This window comes from Ictalurus punctatus, chromosome 4, assembly GCF_001660625.3.
Source record: "Ictalurus punctatus breed USDA103 chromosome 4, Coco_2.0, whole genome shotgun sequence".
Classification (NCBI taxonomy): Eukaryota; Metazoa; Chordata; class Actinopteri; order Siluriformes; family Ictaluridae; genus Ictalurus; species Ictalurus punctatus.
The window spans coordinates 11,644,760-11,662,500 of NC_071284.1; the positions used below are offsets into that span (position 1 = coordinate 11,644,760).

Sequence of the window (17,741 nt, forward strand, 5' to 3'; positions counted from 1 at the left end):
ACCTTCAAACAGCAAGGGGATTCAAAGATTGACAAGGTCCATTTAAAATAACACTATCAAATTAAACACACCATAGCTTAAGGGCTTATTTATTGTTAAAGAATGACCAGGCATAATCCCTAAACTTTGGAATTTTACATATTAAATGTTAACTTAGGAAAAGTGGCATCCAGTAACAGACTCTCATTGGATGTGCAAATCCAAAAAAGGAAACTAATAATGTATTCTGTTAACGCAACATTCAACTAAATGTCACAACTCAGAATCTCGGACCTCCGATTAGGAAAAACCAAAGAAAACATACCGGCATACCGACACATTCACTAAATCTAGAACAATGACTGTATGGTTTAATTTTGAGGAAGATAATTACAACACTCATTACAGTAACCAGGCTAACTTGTTGCTAACAAAAGGTAAACAGGGAGGCGCCCATGGCATTTTACACACTTTGTAGACTTCATGAGAGCATTACAGGCGCCTTGTCCACAATGAGAAAACGCAAACCAAGTTCAGCCCAGACATTCTCTGGGTTAATTAAGACTAATCCAAAATTTAGGATTTAGGACTGCAACAACTAATCAATAAAACTGATAATTAAAATAAACAACAACGTATTTGATTATGGATTAGTAGGGTCTGTGACGTGACACTGGATAACCTCCCTGTCAGTGACGTAACTTCACAATGGTGAAAAACGCATTTCTATGAATAAAACATCTGAAACACAGCGGAGGTCACAGAGTGAGCTGTTGCAGGAAAAGTGCACGATCCAGGTCCAAAACATGAGAATGTTTTATATTAAGTGCTTCACACAAACTCGTAAGTGTATTAACGTGGCTTGTCGTGTCAGATGCTATGACAGATGCGTGTGCTGTTTAATGTATTCCAGACAGGTTTTCTTCAGCGCAGCAATGACGTTTTTACCTTTATATCCTTATCTGTAAATGTTAGAAATTCACACCAGTATTTCCATTTTACATAAAGACTTGTCCTGACAGCAAGTGAGTCTCCGTTAAACTTCACTGAATGAGTCCATGCATGCGCGTCAATCAAACAGCGCGCAATAGAAAGGAGGCGCAGGATATTTAGAAACAAAAGTAATTGTGTTTTTATGAGAGCAGTAACTGTAATGTAACATGTAATTGTATATAAATGTACAAAGTGTCATACATTTACAGAATGAAGTAACGTTACTGTGTTCAGATGAGTGAATGTGTGTGTTACTGCAGAACATTCAACCCCTTACCAGTTGACACTGTGCTTTATGTTTTTCTTTTTTTAAGCAATTTTAATATATAGTGATTTAACTTCTGCTTAAAGCTTGTGGACAGTTTTTTTTTGTTTTGTTTTATAATTTTAATATTTAAAAAAATCCTTTGCACAATGTATAGCATAGCCCACATAGATACATTTAATACCTTTTTCATAGCCTTCAAATTGCACACTGTTTGAGGGACACCAATGGGTAGAATGTGAAAACGTTTTTTTTTGTTTTGTTTTTAAATACAGAAAATAAAAACTGGCCTTTTAAGCCAACTAATCAATTAATCAAATAAATAATCAACAGATTAATCGATTAATAAAATAATTGTTAGTTGCAGCCATTCTTGGATTAAAAATAAATAAATAATCACTGCTGTTAACACTTAGCTCCTGTAAGTATTATTGGCAACTTGTCATCTGTGGTAAATTTCAGATGATAATAGGCACTGACCTAAATAGCATTTGGTAACTGGCGGTGCATTGGGAAGTTCCAGGTAGAATTAACTTGGTATCTCCTAAGTCATTCATTAAAAAAAATAGCAGCAAGGCTGTCACTTCCTTTCTACGCCTTTATTTCACCCGGGCTTATTGCCTCATATCAGTTACGCACACAAACAAAAGCCAGGAAACCTCCACTACTTCACAGTGATGTTATAACTGCACCTTTGTGACGTGGTACAGTGATGTAATTCGGGTAAGGAAGCAAAGAAAAGGACAAACATGTAAAGTTAAAGTACAGAATTACAAGATACACTATTTCAACAGTTAGCAACACTCAAAGGAAGAAATGCTCAAAGTTAACTTTAAAAACCCTGGAAATCAGCCCTGTTGTTTATGGAAAGGAGGAAAATGGAAAGGAGGGAAACAGAAGGGAACCAAGAATATTTAGGAAAAGATCCTAAGAAAAGAAATATGCACGTACACACTTTTCTTTCACTCCAGTCATTGATGACTGACTGATACACAGACAGCACAGTGTCAGTGAAACAGGTTAACGTTCCATTAACACAAACACTCTAGGTACATATCCAAATTTAGGACAGCATTAGGTCACAAATTCAATACACAATCCACTTTAATAGCTGTTTATTTTTGATTTCAGGAACATGAGACCATTCAAAGCTACAATAAAAGTTCAAGTGGACACCCGTCTGCTTCCTCAAAGTGGTAACGTTCGGTCACACTATTTTCATAGCACAAGCAGCAATATGACAGTGTGATACTTAATAAATAGTTTATATAAGGAGTATTCAGCTAAAATTTATAAAAGGTCTGGTTACATAAATTTCCTTATTGCTTATGTTATGTTTCATGTGTAGCGCTTCACGTAGTCACTTTTGACTAGTGCCATAGATTATGAACAGATGAGACATGTCTATTTAACAATCTATTTAAAATTAAGTGGGGGAGTATAACCACATACCTTTCCGTCCAATTGCCTTTAGACATGTGGTTTTTCATTGTTGATTTTTTGTCTTTAATTTATATATTCATTTTCATATGGTTCATTTACATGTAATTCATTTTCATGAGATTCATATTCAAGTGATTCATTTACGTATGATTCATATACGCATGATTCATTTACTAATTTGCTTCTCTTTATATCCAAGTTTAGACTGTGATATTACAAAGGTCTTTCCATATTATTACTTGCTACACTGTATGAGATAACCCCAGTAAAATTACTTGAATTCTATAATATAATTTGTTCATCATTTTAGGTTTAAATCCTCTAAAAACAGATTCTCAATTAAATAACATTACATCCTTCAAAGCATTGGCATGTTCCGCTTACTCTCACAATCCTCCAAACACCCACACACCCAAAGTCTCCATAAACAAATGAGACAGCAGTGTATCCTACAAAAACCGAACGTTGTCCACCATGTGAAAACAACTCCGAGAATAAGCTGGACTAACCAACAAAATTACCAAGAATGATAAACAGTCTGCACACAATAATAAATATAATGTCCTTACCTTTCAAAGACTTGTAACAAATAATATTACAGTGTAGCATGTAAAGCCGAGGAGATAAGACTAATACACTTAAATAAACAGAAACTCTAACCCGGTCAGAGCATCAAAACAGAGAAGCACATTAATACAGAAGTAATTTTAAGAGGAGTAAGTCCACAAAATCTACGCGAAGTAATGCAACGACAAGATCTTCAATAAAAATCCGAATTCTGTAGAGCTGGAAGGCAGAGTGCAAAAAATAAAAATAATAGAAGAGCGAAAAAGACTCCGCTGTGTAGGTGATGCAGTTCACCCCGATATCAAGAGTTTAACATAGTCTCCTGCTTCCTCCACTGAAATAAGTCCTTCTGAACACCGTTATATGTAATGCGAAGTCAAGCTGTGTGAAGTATTCCATAGCGAGCGCCCTCAATACCACAAAGTTAACGCCGAACCTCATTAAACGCCGCCCGGGCTGTCTTGGCTGTGTAGTCAGGGAAAACGGAGATGGTGAAATCCCTCACTTAATCCGCTGGATCTCCCTCGCACGGCGTAAAATGTCAACACAGTCACTGTGATAGTGGAATTTGCACACAATAGCTCGTGGTCGTTCACCAGGCTTCAGCTGAAGGGTCCAGTGGGACCGGTCCAAAACCGGCTCCTTCTCCAGACCAAATGCTTCTTTTAACAAGGCCGCTACAGCAGCAGTTGTACATGTGTCAGCGCCCTCTGGAACTCCCACTATCCTAACGTTATTGTGCCGTGACCTCGACTCCAAATCCTCACATTTATTCTCTAATTGAGTCACGGTCGCAGTGAGAGACTCGATAGTAGTCTTCATGTGAGCTATGTCATTGGTGCAACCGGAGAAAGCGTGCTCCATTTCCCCAACAGTACTTTTCACTGTTGATATGATAGCCTCGGTAACAACTTTATCACTAGCCAGCTGGTCAAGCTGGATAGTAGACAGCGCTTCCCCGAGAATCTTCTGGAGCTCCTTTTTAAAAATATCGGCAATGTCCATCCTCAGTAAAGCCAGCAACTCGAGCCTGAGTGTGGTGAAGTCAGGGTCACCGCTCGGTGAAGCGGATACAGGGGGAGAAGAGGACTCGCTCACAGCGCGCACACTTGGCCTCAGTCGTGTCTGAATGCTACCACGGGTTTTCGTGTTCTTTCCAGACATTTTAATGTACCACAAAGTTAAAATTGCAAACAAGGAAACAGAGTAGAATAAGTCAAAATATATTGTATGACCGAAAAGCGCAAATTAATTACAATTTTAATTGAAAACAGCAGGAGCCTCCAACGAAGTCCCCAGTTTGCTTATGAGACTAGATAGATTATATACATACACACACCCATACACACACACATACATATATTTTAAAAGAAACCCATGAAAGTCTGTGAAACTGACCTAAATTCACTAGATCAGTAGCTAGACTCTGCCCAGTAAACGTCAGTTAAAGAATTTGCATAAATGTAAGTGATAAACTGCAACAGAGTTTCTGCTACAGAAGCAGATCTGGTTCATGTTTACAGCCATTTCTCCTACGTTTATCAGCTCGTCTGCAGTATTTTGTCAAATACTCCTTCTGGTCTGCTGAAATACTTCCCTGGGTCCTCAAACAGTGAAAAAACAACAAACCATCAGTTGGGATGACTACAGCTTGACTATAATCAGATAGCAGAATGCAGCATAGCATCACATGTGCATCAAGGGGAGATCTTACCCTCACAGCAATACAGCAAAACAGCAGAAACTGCTTAATCTAGTACAGAACTACAGACCTTTTCCTTTTTTGTTTTGCACACACATACCTGAATGGAAACCTTAACTTGTAAATACTTCATTAAATTACATAGTATAAAAATCTAGGATACACTTGTCCACAGACTCATGTGCTGGCAAGGGGGACTTTAATCTGCAAACAAATGAAATGTGCAGAGGTATAAATGACCTGGCCAAGAAAAGAGCAACACAAGTAGATTAAATCATTTCCAGGCGTGCGTGCGTGCGTGCGTGCGCGCATGCACACACACACACACACACACACACACACACACAGAGACAGTTGCATCAGATTAAGGCAGTTTCACCTGTGTGGTGTAACAAATTGCATCATTATATACTACAGTCACTTCCTAGTGCATAACACGGAAATGACTATACATCAAACAGCAAATTCACTATTGGTTCACTAACTCGGTTTTGTCAGTCAAGACATCCTGGGTGTCCAAAGTTTGCTTCTATCAATTAAATAAAGACAATTACCTTTATTAGTGCTACAACAACTACTTAATAAAATCAGTAATAAAAAGTTTGTTTTTTTTTTTTGTTTTTTTTTAAATTTCATTATATGCTGTGCGACATGTTATATGTCACTTAATTTAGACAAATGATTTTTTTTTTACTAAATACTTTATTTATGGAATGGAAAGTACCATCACCACAGACACACTATGACCAAAGCACTCTAATGTATGGGAACACTATTACACTACTCTGCTGGTCTCATGACATAACTCGTGTCTTTATGCGAGTAATAATTTGATTTGTAATCATTCCTGATCATTGTGCAAAGCGTGATGTCCCTGGTTGAATCATGCTTATTAACAGCTGTATCATGTTCCGGCCCTATAGTGAAACATCAACTTCAGGGGAATCATATGGCAGGTTGCAACTTGATGGATTGAAAAGGACTGAACATGGTTTTGTTTCTCATTTCAAAACAATTCAGGAAGGATGTTTGTGCCCACTCTTTTCATGAGCATTGCTTGCCAGCACTGCTCTGCGCACTCACGTCGGCCAGCTCTATTAATAATATAACTACTTGAACATTAGTCAGTGCTGGGCAGTGAGTAGTGAAGATATTTGAATCAATTATCTAATAAGTAGCTCAATTATTTTGTTCAACGCTGTATTGTTGTTTAAGCATACAGAATATATACATTTTAATATATACTATGTATGGTAAGAAATTTAAACAGCATTATTCACACACACACACACACACACACACACACACACACTGTTGCTTGAAAATTTGTGAACCCTTTAGAATTGCATATATATATTGACTTAAAGAAATCAACAGATTTTCACACAAGTCCTAAAAGTAGACAATGAAAACCCAGTTAAAAAAAGGAGACAAAAATAATATACTTTGATTATTGATTTATTGAGGAAAATGATCCAATATTACATATCTGTGAGTGGTAAAAGTATGTGAACCTCTAAGATTAGCAGTTAAATTGAACGTGAAATTAGAGTCAGCTGTTTTCAATGAATGGTTATGACAAATCACGGGTTGAGTGACCGTTCTGTTTTATTAAAGAAGAGGGATCTATCAGAGTCTGATCTTGTTTGTGAAAGTGCATCATGGCACGAGCAAATTAAGATTTTTGAGGACTTCAGAAAAAGAGTTGTTAATGCTCATCAGGCTGGAAAAGGTTAAAAAAACCATCTCTAAAGAGTTTGGACTCGCCCAATCCAATCAGGCCGATTGTGTAAATTAAGGAAATACAAGACCATTGCTACCGTCTCCAGGAGTGTTCTACCAACAATCACTCCAAGAGCAAGATGTGTAACAGTCCACAAGGACAGAAAGGAACCCTTAGTCTAACGTCTAAGCAACTAAAGGCCCCTCACATTGTTTAGTGTTAATGTTTATGAGTCCACCATCTGGAGAACACTGAACAACAAATGGTATGCATGGCAGGGTTACAAGGAGAAAATCACTGCTCTCCAAAAAGAACATCGCTGCCCCGCTACAGTTTGCTAAAGATAACGTACACAAGCCAGAAGGAAAATGATTTGTGGATGAATGAGAACAGTTTATTTATTTATTTATTTATTGTTCTTTTAATGCCATGCCAGAATCAGTGGCAATTTTCATGGCAAGATCAAGGTAGGTAAAGCAGGGCATTGCAGTAATTCTTACAGCATTACAACAATAAAATCGTACAACATTTCAGCAGCGTCAACAACAGCAGCAGCAGCAATATTAGGGCCTTCACTTTAATATTCAATAAGAACTCCAGGAATTTTCCTGGTGAGACATTCTGGAAGAATTCTCAAAAAGTATTTTGCATGAAAGCGTTGTCTAGTATTGTTAAGGGCAGGACAGGCCATTAGTATATGTTCAACATGTGATTCCTGTAAAACAAGAATGATTGTTGGAGGCTCTCCACCGTTCAGTAGGAAAGCATGTGTATGTCTTGAGTATCCAATATGGCATTTTGTGTATATGGTCTGATCATGTCTAGTTTCAAAGGGGAAATTAAGGAATCGTCTTTTGTTTATAACAGGGTCGATTTTGTATAGGTTGTTATGAACGCATAGGTCCCATTCCATTCGCCACTTTTTTTTTTTTTTTAGATGTACAAGTTTATTATTGGTTTAAGATCTGATGGTGGGATTTAACAATCTGTCATTCTCAATTTGAGGGCTTCCTCAGCAGCAATGTCTGCTTGTTTGTTGCCAAACAGTCCCATATGGTCTGGTATCCAGAAAAAAAAGGACGTTGAAATTTTGTCTCAGTAAAGAATCCACTTTAACTAGGATGCTGGCAATTATGGGATGTTCGGTCTTTAAAGATACATGTGCTTGGAGGGAAGATTTTGAGTACAGATTAAAAAGTGCCAGTTGTATGTGCTCTCTACCTGCTCTAGGGCTAGGAGCAAAGCACAGGCCTTAGCTGTGAAAATTGAGCTTTGTCCAGGAATACGAATACCAAGTCACTGTTGTCCGAACCCTACTGCTGCAGACACACTATTGTCCCTCTTGGATCCGTCTGTATTTACGGGTTTATGAAGTCGGAAACGGCATCTTGTCGTGGGTCACCATCTTCTTATATTGGGTCAGATCCATTACAGTGTTTGGTTTCTATATATTCCAGGGTGGTATAGGGCAAGTATGTGTCTGTGCTAGGATGTCCAAGTTAATATCCCTGTTCTCTAGGTGGGGTTATATGCGGATCCCAAAAATAACTATTGTACATAGGTCTGGCTTCATACAGTTGTAGATATTGAGGGTGCAGGGCTCCAGCCAAAAAAAATATCTAGGAGCCATTGGCTCCTAAAACCAAAATATTTAGGTGCCAAATCAAATTTTCAAGAGCCAAAATATAGTGATGTCATATGACATATGATGATATTGTTAAATGGCTACCTCACACTGCCTTTTCATTCCCTTCTGTACTGTCTGCCTTTGTTTACTCGGCCTCCCATAGTTTACACAATGTATTCTTTACATACAATAAATGTGCAATGTTCAGTACATCATATTGGATCATATTACCTGTATCAATATCATGTCTTTGATACATCCATACCAGTCTTCTTCAACAGTAGAATTTGAGACCTAAACTTTGTAAATGGTATTTCTTCCACTGCAATCATGTAGGCTTCATTGAATTTTATTTTCAATTCCCTCATCTCTTTTTCTGTGACTTTATCACTAGCACGTTGCACTGCTTTCACGACTGGGGTGGCACGAGGGGCAGACCTAGCAATGACACAATCCCAGGCGTTCATGTTTTTTACTGTCACCATGCTTCTTCATGGTTTCTTTTTTAAAATGACTGAACCGGTAATGTACTCTGTTTTACCAGCAATATCGTGTCCTGCTTTAGCACAAAAGGTGCAGTACATTTTCCCATAGTCATAACGTAACCAGGCGAACTCTTGTAGCCAAGCTGATTTAAACGGTCTTGTCAGGATGGGAGCCGCAGGGACGGGAGAAGAAGACTCAACTCACTGCGCTTGGCTGTTATCATCTGTAAAAGATTGCACACCAATTGAAATGGGCTGGGATGACTCAAATGTCACTTGAGAACTTTCACTGGTCGAGTTGGTCTCAACATCGTCGGCATCTGATGTAGAGAAGGCAGGGTTTGGACGGGCAGGGAATGAGAAAGTCCAATATTTTGGCTAACGTTAGTTAAGTACGCAGTTAGCTAGCCTACATATAACATATAAATTCAAACTCCAACAAACTAAAGCATCAAACTAAATTAAACACCTTTAATAAAGCTGAGACTTCCAACTTTTTAACCCGATAAACGTGACCTTAAACCTATTTCAGGTCATCTATACAGTAGACGCTTCAAACACTGCAGGAAAAGAGTGCAGAGTATATTTTTTGGAAACCATACAGGAGTACACGCGATAGGGCAGGTAGACACAGAGGCAAGAGGAGATGAGAGTTCAGTGCCTAACACAAGACGTATGGTAATTTCTATTTAATTTGTTTTTAAATTTTGTTTGTGGGTAATGGTGGTCACTGGCGACTGGCAGAAAAAACATGGTCAAAATTAAAAAGTTAGTCGCATTGGCGACCATTTTAGTCGCCATCTGGAGCCCAGGGGTGGAAAACTGGAGAATAAGCTGGATTATTTTGGTCTGCTGATGAATGAGATCAGAATAAAACATTTTGGTTTAAATTAGAAGCATTATGTTTGGAGAAAGGAAAACACTGCATACCACAATAAGAACCTCATCCCATATGTGAAACATGGCGGTGGTAGTATCATGGCCTGTTTTGCAGCATCCGACAGCTTTCCATAATTAATGAAACAAGAAATTCTGAATTAGGACATCTGTCCATGAACTGAATCTCAAGAGAAAGTGGGTCATGGAGCAAGACAACATCCCTAAGAACAAAAGTCGTTCTACCAAAGAGAGGTTAAAGAAGAATAAAGTTAATGTTTTGAAATGGCTAAGTCAAAATCCTGCCCTTAACCCAACAGAAATGTTGTTGAAGGACCTGAAGCAAGAATTTCATGTGAGGAAACACACCAACATCCTAGAGTTGAAGCCGTTCTGCTCTGAGGAATGGGCTAAAATTCCTCCAAGCCGAAGTGCAGGACTGATCAACAGTTACCAGAATCGTTTAGTTGCAGTTATTGCCGCACAAGGGGAATCACACCAGATAATCTAGCAAAGGTTCACATACTTTGGCCACTCACAGATATGTAATGTTGGATCATTTTCCTCAATAAAGCATGAAGTATAATATTTTTGTCCCTTTTGTTTAATTGGGTTCTCTTTATCTACTTTTAGGACTTGTGTGAAAATCTGATGTTTTAGGTATTTAGATCAGTAAAAGACTCAGATTCATATACAAGCATACACATTACGGAAACCAGTGGCAATTCTGAGAAGGGTGTAAGGCTAATATACTTCCCGTTTAGTATCCCTGGCATGGTGCATTTAAAAAAAAAAAAAAAAAATGAAGAGGGCATCTCCTTTTCTCAATATCTGCAATTACATATTGAAACCGGACCCTTTCTCTTCTACAGCAATGATTGCCAAGGTGTAGGCTAACAGTGAAACAGGACAATGTCACGCAAAGTCAGAGGTACAAACATTGTTAGCAAGAAAATCCTAGGAGGCATAGAAAAAAAACCCCCAAACAAACATGATATTGCCACACCAGCAAAGTACCAACTGTATTATGCAAAACAAATGCAGTCCTGTCTGTAGTTCAGTCCACCATGTAATGTTTGACAAAGCAACAAGCTATAATGACAATTTTAAGAAAGATAGTTTCTGTTGATCAGCTGACTAAATTTATATTAAACGCATTTGCAGTGCGTTAATTAAAAAAACAACAAAGCTTTTTACTAATGTGGAAGAAACTGGATTTAAAATCAGATCTTAAGATGCATTATGCTGGTAGGACAGGAATAAACAGGGAAAAGGCTGAGAAATGGAGCTTACCTGGGTGGCATACTGATAGGCGAACGAGGTTTAAGAGGCTTGTCCTTTTCTTCTTTCTTCTCACGTGGTTCCCTTAACGGCCGCTCTCTGGGTCTCCCTTCTTTCTCATCACGTTTCAGTCGGTCTCGCTCCCACTCTTCCTTTTTACGTAACCGCTCTTTTTCACGCTCCCGCTCTCGCTCCCGCTCTCGCTCCCTCTGCCTGCGCTCTCGCTCGCGGTGGTCTCGCTCACGCTCCCTCTCTCTGTGCCGCTCACGGGGATCTCTCTCTCGATCCTGAAACAAACGCATCCGCACATGCTGATTAAAACACATATACTCAAAGAGAAGATAGTTTACAAAATTTAATCTTGGGACTGTTAAGCCATTCGTTTTCAGCCATCCACTCTCATACTTTTGCTAGAAGCCGAGCATTTTTTTTGTTTTGGATGTATAAACTTACACTGTAGTGGTATGGCAGAGGGGTCTCTGTGTACTGCACTCTAAAGTTCTCATACTGGCCACCTCTCCAGAAAGCCTCCATTTCATAGTCATAATAAGGATCACCATATGGGTCACTGTAACACGGAGGGTTCAAACTATTCAGAGCTCAAAGCAGAAGAGAACTAAACAGTGATTTAAATTACATAAAAATGTGAGACATTACTGTAGTAATAGTAGCATTAGACATATAAAACCATTACTTTACAGTAATTTAGAATGGTCAACAAAATGCTTACCCATATACAGGGTCTCGGAATTCCACTTCACTGCAATGTGAAAAAATTTAAAATAAGGAATGAAAATCATTTAGAGAATTTGAGAACATGGAAATGTCTTGTGACAAACAAAATTTACTACACACCACTGCACAGCTTTCAAACACAAAAAAAAAAGAAAAGAAAAATTGTTAAATATTTAACAGAACATGACATTATGTACAACCGGGTTATGGTTCTGGGGATTAAACAGGTTTGTCTACTGTCTAATGCACTTTGACCAAGTTTTGCTATGAAACTGACTGACACATTTCAGCCATTTACTAAATCAGACAAGGCAAGACAAGGTCGTAAATAATTGTTTAAATCTGGATAAAAAGTCTGTTATGATATTTTTTCGTAGTTCGAGAAATAAGAGTTTTGCATGACCCTGGCGATCTCAAAAGTCCCGAACTAAAAAATCCTTTCCAAGTGTTAAATATTTAGCTTATCAAATGGTTAATTTTTTACTCAGTCAAAGAATCAGTCAAAGCTCCAGTGTTTACAATTGGAATAGGATGTACACTAAATCAACAAGACTGGCTAAGCAAGGCCTGCTAATAAAGATTAAACTCTGAGGTTTCATACCCAGGATCTCTGATTTCCCTGGTAATGCGATAGCCTCGTTCCCTGAAGAAGTCGTTTTCTTTGTCGAATTCCCATTCATCTTCACCAATGGTAACATTGAAGCGTTTTTCCTCAAAGTCAGGCTCCTGTTCTTTGCGTATTGTGGCTTTCTTTAATACCTGAGGCAACCAAGGTGTTACATTAGCATCAAAATCATCCCCCACACAATATTTCTCACAATAAAATGAACTCCATAATTAACTGAATACTCAACAACCTATGCTGAATAAAGAGAGGATATACTGTTTGTACTATAAAATGATGTTACACAAACACAACAGCATTTTTAGCATGATATCTCAAAAGAGCTAAATGGGGGGAAAACCAAAAACCACTACACAAACTGCATAAATACTTTGAACAGTTACAGAAAGTCCAGCCATCTTCACTTAACAGGTGATCACTACAATGGCTCTGAAATACCCTGTAGGACATCTGACTCTGATTAGGGTTTTCACAAGATTCACAAAGATGTACCTCTTTGGCATGTCGGAGACCTCTTTCCCAGGCACTCTCCACAGGAGGCTCTGCAGGCAGAGGGGGAGGAGGCAACTCCTCAACAGGAGGACCGGTCTAAAGGAGAACCCAAAGTTCACACACACACACTTACTTTGAGGCACTTTATACAAAATAATTGGATAAAATTCATCCAACACATCTGTATTCACCAGGCAATAATTTGATTCTGTTCTGAATACAAATGAAAGGTTTATTGTTTATGCTCTCCTAATATGCTAATGTTTCTATATGTTTCTGTGTCAGATCATTCACAGGGATGGGGTGGATGCGCCAAATACTCTAAGCAAAATAATAAACACTTTGTTAAATGGAGCGTTTGACAAACTTAAAGACTATTTAACAAAGAGAAATGAATCACTCTGCAGAGATATCTCAAGTATCAAGGCTTTGTAACAGTTTTCTGCCAGACAAAGACGTTTTTTTCATCACCATAAAGAGTTAGAAAAAAAAAAGGGGGAAAAAGAAAAGCTGGTGTGGGAGAGACTATTTATAATTTAAATGATAAATTTAAAGTCTTGGACATTAAATGTAACTACAAACGGTTAAAAACATGACACTATTACTCTTATTAAAATTAATATTGTAACTGTTGTCAAAATGCAGCTGTACGTTTACATGGACAATACTCCGATATTAACCCTATTAAAACAACACCGATTAAGAAACTACCATGTAAACAGCGATTATTGATGACCTTAATCCGGCTAAAGTTATACTCGAAGTAAACACAAATCAAATTAAGACGGAGTATTCCTATTTAAGCCATATTATCGATGTGCATTACAGACATGTATGCACCTTAATTATTAATGTCGTGTGGGAGTTTTTGCGACAGGACACAAACACACATCAAGTGCTGTTTGACGGCAAACAAGAGAGCATGGCTGCATCCACAACGAACACAGCCCATGGCTTGAAGTAGTCGTCTATTTGCACGTATAGCATGACAATTAACTGCACTTAAAGCTTTCGTAAAATTAAAAATAAAACACCCAAAACTGTATATGATACCATAACAAAGACGAACTGTATATTGATACGTGAAATTCTGGAGGGAACATCGGACGGGGTCGCATCGGGACGTAACGACGTGTGCCGTTAATCGATCCATGTTCTAGAACATGTAAAACGGGAACATGAAAGGAACAGTCTAAAAGCAACTCATGTAAACACCTTAATCACAATAGTGTCAATAAAAATAAGGTCAATAATTAGATTATTGCTGTCCATGTAAAGGTACTCACTGTCTTGCTGCATGTTTAACTTTCTCCTGATTAATTCAGATGCATTTCAGACAAAGCGTTCCTTAAACTTCTGAATTCATTCTGCAGCAACCATCATGAGTTACAACAATAACGATTAGTGAGCCTGTTCCAGAAGTAGCCACGCAATCCCAAACCATGACACTACCTCCACCATGTTTCACAAATGAGCGTGCATGTTTTGGTTCATGAGCAGATCCTTTCTTTCTCCAGCCTTTGGCTTTTCCATTACTTTGGTAGAGGTTAATCTTGGTTTCAGAACTTTTGTGGCTAATCTCTGTATTTCTTTTCAAATTCCAATCTGGCTTTAAGATTCTTATTGCTGACGAGTGGTTTACATCTTGTGGTATGGCCTCTACATTTCGGCTCTCGAAGTCTTATTCGAACGGTGGATTGTCCTACAGTCTTCATAGATGAAACTGAAGGCTAAAACCAAGAGCAGATGTTCAGTGCTATTTACTGTTTAAACAATCAATCTAACAGGGCATACCTGGGTAACAAAAACCACCTGTCAGTCACATGTTTTTGCTCACCAACAAACTGGGTGGTCTGACACAAAATGTGTTATCTTCTATATCATTTAATACATCTACATATAAATAACAGGAAATAAAAGTTGAAATAATAAACTCTCTTCTCATACTATTCTCAAACAGGGGCAGTGGTGGCTTGACAGTTAAGGCTCTGGGTTACAAATCAGAAGGGTTGGGGTTCAAGCCCCAGCACTGCCAGGCTGCCACTGTTGGGCCCTTGAGCAAGGCACTTAACCCTCTCTGCTCCAGGGGTGCTGTATCATGGCTGACCCTGCACTCTGACCACAGGTTCCAAACATGCTGGGACATGCGAAAAATACATGACAGCACGGTGAAATTATTTATGTGACTAATAAAAGACTCATTATCATCATTAAATCAACTGTCTTCAGTCTACAGCAAAATCAAATGATCTTTCTGTTCCAATACTTTCGGACAGGGTTGTACATTCAAAAAGTCTGTCCATGAGGTTTAAAAAACAAACAAACAAAAAAACAAAAACAAACAAAATACCCCTGCAGCATTTTGTCCAAAACAAAAATGACCTGACATTATTGGCAACAGCTGCATGCAAATAAAGAGGTGTACATTACATTGTGTGTGTTTTCAGCACAGCCAGTGGCGTCGATACCCTGCCATGATCTCAAATAAAACCTGATTGACATTTGTCTTACTTGTTAAGAATGCATACACAGCTGCAACCATTTTTTTTTACTTAATATTATCATGCATTAGGGGTTTGTGAAGTTCAATTAATATGGAAAAATAATACTTTAAACTTGTATTCGTAAGCACAGCACACTGAATTTAAATAATTTCATTCAAACATTGTGGGGAAAAAACAGTCAAGTGGGTGGGGACAGTTATTTGATCATTCCATAACATTAGACTGCATACATGGGTGAATACAACATAATTAAAATCAATTAGCGAGTAATTCTCAATTTACATATCGTCATTATCCATTATCTGACAGAATCTATGTCATTATACTATAATTATATAATCATTGGGGGAAGTACAGGCTACAAAGCACATCTCAATGACGCTTAAGACATAACTATTTGCGTCATTTTCATCGTCCGTGGAGTTACTATTGATTGCTGAAATTAGCTTATCATGATGACATTATCAATGAGTAACTTAAACACGCCCATTGCCTGTTCTATGAGGTGAAAAGAACTATGGTGGTAATAACTAGCACTCTCATACCCAGGGGTTGGAGGGCATGAGTGGGTGAGGGCCTCCGCCTCCAGGAGGAGCTCCGTTTGGAGAAAAGGGGTCTGGCTTGGAGATGAGGGAGTAGTTGCCTTTGTCGTTGACTCCTGGGTGGATAAATCTACAGATCATGCCCCAAGTGCAGTTACCTATCAGACACAGAAAAATCAAGTTTCATTTTAATACCACTGTTGAGCTGAATGTTTAAAACATTTTATATACATGTTTATAAAAGTTCAATCTTTCAGGCAAATTTCACAGGACTTGAACCAAAATGAATAAGTCTACATTTCAGCAATCGCTGTACAATAGCACCCCCTTGTGCACAGCTTTGGATAAAACAGTCTGCTAAATGAATAAATGTAACAAGATTGAGCTTGGCTGGCTTTCACTTGTGTGACTCTCAAGCCCAATCTACTGTTAGCCTGTTGTGTTGTCAGAGGCAAATAGCTCTCTGTAGCTGTATGAATCCTGCATTCTCCACTACTCGCACAGTGATTGCTTTAGCTTGGATTGAATCAGCAAGGAAAAGCTGCCTGAATGCAGCAGGAGTTTGCTGTGCGCGCATGTATATGCTGCTTTGGGTTTTTGTCAGTTTTTAAAGAGACTGACACAAAGGAGGATGTCAGATATTTCACCAATATAAGCACTGGTGTATTGTACAGTACATACATATGGCATATACAACACACTAATAAGTCTAGCTACAACTCATTACCTGACTCAATACACTATTATTACACCGCAATAGACGTGCTTTAGAAGCAAAAATAATAGAACAAAATCCTCCTTTCATCTAACTTTACAATATTTTAAATCAGCAACTTCAGAGCCTACCTTTCATAAAGAACCTGCATATAGGTCTGGGTCTGATTTTTCTGTCTGTGGGGTCCTTTACTTCACCTTCCTCAAGATCATCGTCCTGAAACAGACCACAGAAATATGCAGTGAAAAATCAGGTATTTTCAAGGAAATAAATGCTTGTTTGGTTGTTCCAATACTATTCAAGTTTCAAAGAATTATGCATTTGAAAGTAAAATAAAAAAAAGGCACATCCGAAGGCTATAATTTAACATAATGCACTCACTCTCTCACGCACACATATATAAATATATATTACACACAGAGATATAGATAAATACATAAAACATAGTGTCTCACAAAAGTGAGTACACTCCTCACATTTTTGTGAATATTTGATTATATCTTTTAATGTGACAACACTGAGAAATGACACTTTGCTACAATGTAAAGTAGTGAGTGCACAGCTTGTGTAACGGTGTAAATTTGCTGTCCCCTCAAAATAATTCAACACACAGCCATTAATATCTAAACCGCTGGCAACAAAAGTGAGTACACCCCTAAGTGAAAATGTCCAAATTGGGCCCAAAGTGTCAATATTTTGTGTGGCCACCATTATTTTCCAGCACTGCCTTAACCCTCTTGGGCATGGAGTTCACCAGAGCTTCACAGGTTGCCACTGGAGTCCTCTTCCACTCCTCCATGACATCACGGAGCTGGTGGATGTTAGAGACCTTGTGCTCCTTGACCTTCCGTTTGAGGATGCCCCACAGATGCTCAATAGGGTTTAGGTCTGGAGACATGCTTGGCCAGTCCATCACCTTCACCCTCAGCTTCTTTAGCAAGGCAGTGGTCGTCTTGGAGGTGTGTTTGGGATCGTTGTCATGCTGAAATACATGCTGGGATCATGCTCTGCTTCAGTATGTCACAGTACATGTTGGCATTCATGGTTCCCTCAATGAACTGTAGCTCCCCAGTGCCGGCAGCACTCATGCAGCCCCAGATTACGACACTCCCACCACCATGCTTGTGTGGTGTATGGTCTGAGCACTGACAAGCTGACCCCCCACCCCTTCAACCTCTGCAGCAATG

The 17,741-nt window shown here is 38.6% G+C and overlaps 1 protein-coding gene across 2 annotated transcripts in view; it reads right to left on the reverse strand.

Moving 5' to 3' along the window:
• The window catches only part of zc3h18 (zinc finger CCCH-type containing 18), a 40,611-nt gene that overhangs the window by 11,304 nt on the left and 11,566 nt on the right, over positions 1 to 17,741 (reverse strand). For both annotated transcript variants that reach the window (XM_017466366.2, XM_017466367.3), the window contains exons 3-9: positions 16,686 to 16,770; positions 15,843 to 15,997; positions 12,794 to 12,889; positions 12,278 to 12,435; positions 11,672 to 11,701; positions 11,395 to 11,509; positions 10,954 to 11,228 (exon numbers count right to left, since the gene is read on the reverse strand). In XM_017466366.2, the coding sequence (XP_017321855.1) occupies positions 10,954 to 11,228; positions 11,395 to 11,509; positions 11,672 to 11,701; positions 12,278 to 12,435; positions 12,794 to 12,889; positions 15,843 to 15,997; positions 16,686 to 16,770 (914 nt within the window). The remainder of the gene's footprint in view (positions 1 to 10,953; positions 11,229 to 11,394; positions 11,510 to 11,671; positions 11,702 to 12,277; positions 12,436 to 12,793; positions 12,890 to 15,842; positions 15,998 to 16,685; positions 16,771 to 17,741) is intronic.